The following is a 7,500-nucleotide window of genomic DNA, read 5'->3' as shown; positions in this document are numbered from 1 at the left end:
ATGTACATTAAACATTACAGACACAGAAGTTTCAAAACAATAAAGACATTACAAATGTCATATTACGTATATATACAGTGTTGCAACGACTCTCTCTCTGTCTCTCTCTGTCTCTGTCTCTCTGTCTCTCTCTCTCTCTGTCTCTCTCTGTCTCTCTCTCTCTCTCTCTCTCTGTCTCTGTCTCTGTCTCACTCTGTCTCTGTCTGTCTGTCTCTCTCCAGCTGGTGGGAGGTGAGTTTGACCTAGAGATGAACTTCATCATTCAGGACAGTGAGAGTATCGGCTGTATGGTCGACCTACTGTCTCACTGCGAAGTCACCTGCCAAGCTGAGGTAAGAAAAAGTACTATATTATTACTATACAAACTATATACTTAATATATTCACTATAGAGTAATCCAAGATGGCATGAGCAGTCGTACGTATGTTTTGTCTTGTCCCGTCCTGTCTAGTGTAAATATAGTTTTCTTCGTTTATTTTTCTGTATATATTTCGTACATATTTTAATCTCACTCTCAAACTAGAGCTGAATATACTCTCCTGCAACCCGCATCACCCAATGTGGTACGGATCCGCCTTTTCTATACTTTACATTAGATCCGGAGCCACCATCAGAAGCTAGCCAGCAACCAGCTACTAGCTCGTACTCAGTTAGCCATTGCTAGCGGTCTTCTAAGCCAACTAGAACACCAGCGACATCAACCCAGAGCATATCAGACTGCTCTTTCTCTACCACATCTCCGGATTCCTACCGCAAGCTCTGAACCTTTACACCGGATCATCGCAACTAGCTAGCTGCAATTCCGAGTGGCTACTCCTGGCCAACGCCTCTGGCCCAAAACAAGCTACAGTTAGCCTTGAGCTAAGCCCATCTCCCGACTAGCCGAAGAGGCCCAACGATACCTCTTTTGCCAATTGGCCTGACCCTTTACTGCCGACACGGAGCGCCGCCCGATCCATCACGACTGGTCCGCCGACATAATCGTCCGAGGTGGTTTCAACAGGCTTTTTCGTTGCGACATCGCCAAAGACCCATCTGCTGGCCAAGGCCCGCGAGCTTTCTGAAACGCTGTGTCTCCAGCTCACCAGAGCTCCTGTAGCATAATCCTGGGCTACAATTACCCGGGCCCACGACCGGTCTGTCAATGCCACCGCAAGAAGAGGAATAAACAGACTCACCTCATCGCGACGTCCCCCAAAGGTTAGCTTCTAGCCTCGCTATCTCCCTACTTGCTATTCGGCCTGCTAACGGCTAGCTTGTCTAGCCCGGGCCTACGAACTGTTAGCTTGTTAGCACAGGCCTGCTAACCATCTGACTCACCTCATCCCAAACACTTCTGAACCCATTTACTTTTCTCTCTCTTTGATTTTTATTTGTTTATACCTTCCGGAAACCTGCCTCACCCACTGTGATACGGATTCGCATCACTTTTAATTTTGATTTATTTTTATGACACACTCAAGAACCTCCAGACGCTAACCAGCTAACTAGCTACAAGCTATTTAGTCATTGTTAGTTTAAAAAAAAAAAAAAAAAAAAAAAAAAAAAAAAAAACCTGGATAACACTCGCCAGCCCAGCTTCCTGCCCATCCACCGCTGCCCCCTGGACACTGATTTCTTGGCTACATAGCTGACGCACGCTGACTGTCCATTAATCACGGTACCCCATTCTGCTTGTTTGTTTATCTGTCGGCCCAGTTGCCTAGTCAACGCCATTTTACCTGCTGTTTGTTGTGCTAGCTGATTAGCCTCGCCTACTGTTTTTAGCTAGCTTTCCCAATTCAACACCTGTGATTACTGTATGCCTCGCTGTATGTCTCTCCCAAATGTCAATATGCCTTGTATACTGTTGTTCAGGTTAGTTATCATTGTTTTAGTTCACAATGGAGCCCCTAGATCCACTCTGCATACCCTGTTACCTCCTTTGTCCCACCCCCACACATGCGGTGACCTCACCCATTACAACCAGCATGTCCAGAGATACAACCTCTCTCATCATCACCCAGTGCCTGGGCTTACCTCCGCTGTACCCGCACCCCACCATACCCCCTGTCTGCGCATTATGCCCTGAATATATTCTACCATGCCCAGAAACCTGCTCCTCTTATCCTCTGCCCCCAACGCTCTAGGCGACCAGTTTTGATAGCCTTTAGCCGCACCCCTCATACTACTCCTTCTCTGTTCCGCGGGTGATGTGGAGGTAAACCCAGGCCCTGCATGCCCCCAGGTACCCTCATTTGTTGACTTCTGTGATCGAAAAGTCTTGGTTTTATGCATGTCAACATCAGAAGCCTCCTCCCTAAGTTTGTTTTACTCACTGCTTTAGCACACTCTGCTAACCCTGATGTCCTTGCCGTGTCTGAATCCTGGCTCAGGAAGGCCACCAAAAATTCAGAGATTTCCATACCCAACTATAACATCTTCCGTCAAGATAGAACTGCCAAAGGGGGCGGAGTCGCAGTCTACTCAGAGATAGCCTGCAAAGTAATGTCATACTTTCCAGGTCCATACCCAAACAGTTTGAACTACTAATTTTGAAAATTACTCTCTCCAGAAACAAGTCTATCACTGTTGCCGCCTGCTACCGACCGTCAGCTCCCAGCTGCGCCTGACACCATTTGTGAATTGATCGCCCTCATCTAGCTTCAGAGTTTGTTCTGTTAGGTGACCTAAACTGGGATATGCTTAACACCCCGGCAGTCCTACAATCTAAGCTAGATGCCCTCAATCTCACTCAAATCATCAAGGAACCCACCAGGTACAACCCTAACTCTGTAAACAAGGGCACCTCATAGATCATCCTGACCAACTGGCCCTCCAAATATACCTCCGCTGTCTTCAACCAGGATCTCAGCGATCACTGCCTCATCGCCTGTATCCGCCACGGAGCCGCAGTCAAACGACCACCCTCATCACTGTCAAACGCTCCCTAAAACACTTCTGTGAGCAGGCCTTTCTAATCGACCTGGCCCGTGTATCCTGGAAGGACATTGACCTCATCCCGTCAGTTGAGGATGCCTGGTCATTCTTTAAAAGTAACTTCCTCACCATTTTAGATAAGCATGCTCCGTTCAAAATGCAGAACCAAGAACAGATACAGCCCTTGGTTCACTCCAGACCTGACTGCCCTCGACCAGCACAAAAACATCCTGTGGCGGACTGCAATAGCATCGAATAGCCCCGTGATATGCAACTGTTCAGGGAAGTCAGAACCAATACACGCAGTCAGTCAGGAAAGCTAAGGCCAGCTTCTTCAGGCAGAAGTTTGCATCCTGTAACTCCAACTCCAAAAAGTTCTGGGACACTGTGAAGTCCATGGAGAACAAGAGCACCTCCTCCCAGCTGCCCACTGCACTGAGGCTAGAAACACGGTCTCCACCGATAAATCCATGATTATCGAAAACTTCAATAAGCACTTCTCAACGGCTGGCCATGCCTTCCGCCTGGCTACTCCAACCTCGCCAACAGCTCCGCCCCGTAGTTCCTCACCCAAGCCTCTCCAGGTTCTCCTTACCCAAATCCAGATAGCAGATGTTCTGAAAGAGCTGCAAACCTGGACCCGTACAAATCAGCTGGGCTTGATAATCTGGACCCGCTATTTCTGAAACTATCTGCCGCCATTGTCGCAACCCCTATTACCAGCCTGTTCAACCTCTCTTTCATATCGTCTGAGATCCCCAAGGATTGAAAGCTGCCGCAGTCATCCCCTCTTCAAAGGGGGAGACACCCTGGACCCAAACTGCTATAGACCTATATCCATCCTGCCCTGCCTATCTAAGGTCTTTGAAAGCCAAGTCAACAAACAGGTCACTGACCATCTCGAATCCCACCGTACCTTCTCCGCTGTGCAATCTGGTTTCCGAGCCGGTCACGGGTGCACCTCAGCCACACTCAAGGTACTAAATGATATCATAACCGCCATCGATAAAAGACAGTACTGTGCAGCCGTCTTCATCGACCTCGCCAAGGCTTTCGACTCTGTCAATCACCAAATTCTTATCGGCAGACTCAACAGCCTCGGTTTTTCGGATGACTGCCTTGCCTGGTTCACCAATTACTTTGCAGACAGAGTTCAGTGTGTCAAATCGGAGGGCATGCTGTCCGGTCCTCTGGCAGTCTCTATGGGGTGCCACAGGGTTCAATTCTCGGGCCGACTCTTTTCTCTGTATATATCAATGATGTTGCTCTTGCTGCGGGCGATTCCCTGATCCACCTCTACGCAGACGACACCATTCTATATACTTTCGGCCCGTCATTGGACACTGTGCTATCCAACCTCCAAACGAGCTTCAATGCCATACAGCACTCCTTCCGTGGCCTCCAACTGCTCCTAAACGCGAGTAAAACCAAATGCATGCTTTTCAACCGATCGCTGCCTGCACCCGCATGCCCGACTAGCATCACCACCCTGGATGGTTCCAACCTTGAATATGTGGACATCTATAAGTACCTAGGTGTCTGGCTAGACTGCAAACTCTCCTTCCAGACTCACATCAAACATCTCCAATCAAAAATCAAATCCAGAGTCGGCTTTCTATTCCGCAACAAAGCCTCCTTCACTCACGCTGCCAAGCTTACCCTAGTAAAACTGACTATCCTACCGATCCTCGACTTCGGCGATGTCATCTACAAAATGGCTTCCAACACTCTACTCAGCAAACTGGATGCAGTCTATCACAGTGCCATCCGTTTTGTCACTAAAGCACCTTATACCACCCACCACTGCGACTTGTATGCTCTAGTCGGCTGGCCCTCACTACATATTCGTCGCCAGACCCACTGGCTCCAGGTCATCTACAAGTCCATGCTAGGTAAAGCTCCGCCTTATCTCAGTTCACTGGTCACGATGGCAACACCCATCCGTAGCACGCGCTCCAGCAGGTGTATCTCACTGATCATCCCTAAAGCCAACACCTCATTTGGCCGCCTTTCGTTCCAGTACTCTGCTGCCTGTGACTGGAACGAATTGCAAAAAATCGCTGAAGTTGGAGACTTTTATCTCCCTCACCAACTTCAAACATCAGCTATCCGAGCAGCTAACCGATCGCTGCAGCTGTACATAGTCTATTGGTAAATAGCTCACCCTTTTTCACCTACCTCATTCCCATACTGTTTTTATACTGTTTTTATTTATTTACTTTTCTGCTCTTTTGCACACCAATATCTCTACCTGTACATGCCCATCTGATCATTTATCACCAGTGTTAATCTGCAAAATTGTATTATTCGCCTACCTCCTCATGCCTTTTGCACACATTGTATATAGACTGCCCATTTTTTTTTCTACTGTGTTATTGACTTGCTAAATTGTTTACTCCATGTGTAACTCTGTGTTGTCTGTTCACACTGCTATGCTTTATCTTGGCCAGGTCGCAGTTGCAAATGAGAACTTGTTCTCAACTAGCCTACCTGGTTAAATAAAGGTGAAATAAAAATAAAAATATATATAAGTATGTGGACACCCCTTCAAATTAGTGGATTCGTCTTATTTCAGCCACACCCATTGCTGACAAGTGCATAAAATCGCACACACAGCCGTGCAATCTCCATAGACAAACATTACCAGTTGAATGGTCTGTACCGAAGAGCTCAGTGACTTTCAACGTGACACCGTCATTGGATCCCTCCTTTGCAACAAGTCAGTTCGTCAAATGTCTGCCCTCCCCCTGTCAATTGTAAGGGCTATTTCAACTGTAGGGGCTGTTATTGTGCAGTGGAAACGTCTAGGAGCAACAACAGCTCAGCCACAAAGTGGTAGGCCACACAAGCTCACATAATGCGATCGCCAAGTGTTGAAGCGTCTAGCGCGTAAAAATTGTCTGTCCATATAATAACACAACTCCATATTAATGCCCATGATTATGGAATGAGATGTTCAACGAGCAGGTGTCCACATACCTTTATTCATGTTTTGCCAATTCACCTGCCAGGCTACAAACTGCCTGTGAAGTATTATAGACGTGACGATAGTCAACATGTTGATGTTTATGATGTGCTTTGCTAAGAATTGATGTGCTTTGCAACAACTTTGGGGCTGATTCTCTTAGTCCCTTCTCTCTACAGCTTTCTACCCAACTTGTTGCAGAACCGTTAACCGTTATTTTGACTTGACTATTGTCCCCGGTGTTGTCCCTGGTGTTGTCCCTGGTGTTGTCCCTGGTGTTATCCCTGGTGTTGTCCCTGGTGTTGTCCCTGGTGTTATCCCTGGTGTTGTCCCTGGTGTTGTCCCTGGTGTTGTCCCTGGTGTTGTCCCTGGTGTTGTCCCTGGTGTTGTCCCTGGTGTTGTCCCTGGTGTTGTCCCCGGTGTTGTCCCTGGTGTTGTCCCTGGTGTTGTCCCTGGTGTTGTCCCTGGTGTTGTCCCTGGTGTTGTCCCTGGTGTTATCCCTGGTGTTGTCCCTGGTGTTGTCCCCGGTGTTATCCCTGGTGTTATCCCGGTGTTGTCCCTGGTGTTGTCCCTGGTGTTGTCCCTGGTGTTGTCCCTGGTGTTATCCCTGGTGTTATCCCGGTGTTGTCCCTGGTGTTATCCCTGGTGTTATCCCTGGTGTTGTCCCCCGGTGTTATCCCCGGTGTTGTCCCCGGTGTTGTCCCCCGGTGTTGTCCCTGGTGTTGTCCCTGGTGTTGTCCCTGGTGTTGTCCCTGGTGTTATCCCTGGTGTTATCCCGGTGTTGTCCCTGGTGTTGTCCCTGGTGTTATCCCTGGTGTTGTCCCCGGTGTTGTCCCTGGTGTTGTCCCTGGTGTTGTCCCCGGTGTTGTCCCTGGTGTTGTCCCTGGTGTTGTCCCCGGTGTTGTCCCCGGTGTTATCCCTGGTGTTATCCCTGGTGTTGTCCCTGGTGTTATCCCTGGTGTTGTCCCTGGTGTTGTCCCTGGTGTTGTCCCCGGTGTTGTCCCCGGTGTTGTCCCTGGTGTTGTCCCTGGTGTTGTCCCTGGTGTTGTCCCTGGTGTTGTCCCCGGTGTTGTCCCTGGTGTTATCCCGGTGTTGTCCCTGGTGTTATCCCTGGTGTTATCCCTGGTGTTGTCCCTGGTGTTATCCCTGGTGTTGTCCCCGGTGTTGTCCCCCCTGGTGTTGTCCCTGGTGTTGTCCCTGGTGTTGTCCCCGGTGTTATCCCCTGTGTTATCCCTGGTGTTATCCCTGGTGTTGTCCCCGGTGTTGTCCCTGGTGTTATCCCTGGTGTTGTCCCTGGTGTTGTCCCTGGTGTTGTCCCCGGTGTTGTCCCCGGTGTTGTCCCCGGTGTTGTCCCTGGTGTTGTCCCTGGTGTTGTCCCTGATGTTGTCCCTGGTGTTATCCCTGGTGTTGTCCCTGGTGTTATCCCCGGTGTTATCCCCGGTGTTATCCCCGGTGTTGTCCCCGGTGTTGTCCCTGGTGTTGTCCCTGATGTTATCCCTGGTGTTGTCCCCGGTGTTGTCCCTGGTGTTGTCCCTGATGTTATCCCTGGTGTTGTCCCCGGTGTTGTCCCTGCTGTTGTCCCTGGTGTTATCCCTGGTGTCCCAGATGGACTACAT

At 49.3% G+C, this 7,500-nt stretch overlaps 1 protein-coding gene across 1 annotated transcript in view; it reads left to right on the top strand.

Annotated features, from left to right (window-relative positions):
• nbeaa (neurobeachin a) overlaps nt 1-7,500 on the top strand; it is a 328,032-nt gene that overhangs the window by 109,791 nt on the left and 210,741 nt on the right. Inside the window, 1 exon segment of the mRNA XM_052520397.1 lies at nt 222-332. Within this exon segment, the coding sequence (XP_052376357.1) occupies nt 222-332 (111 nt within the window).

This window comes from Oncorhynchus keta, chromosome 6, assembly GCF_023373465.1.
Source record: "Oncorhynchus keta strain PuntledgeMale-10-30-2019 chromosome 6, Oket_V2, whole genome shotgun sequence".
Classification (NCBI taxonomy): domain Eukaryota; kingdom Metazoa; phylum Chordata; class Actinopteri; order Salmoniformes; family Salmonidae; genus Oncorhynchus; species Oncorhynchus keta.
Note: the sequence above shows the minus strand (reverse complement) of the source record. Positions and strands in the feature narration are given on the sequence as shown.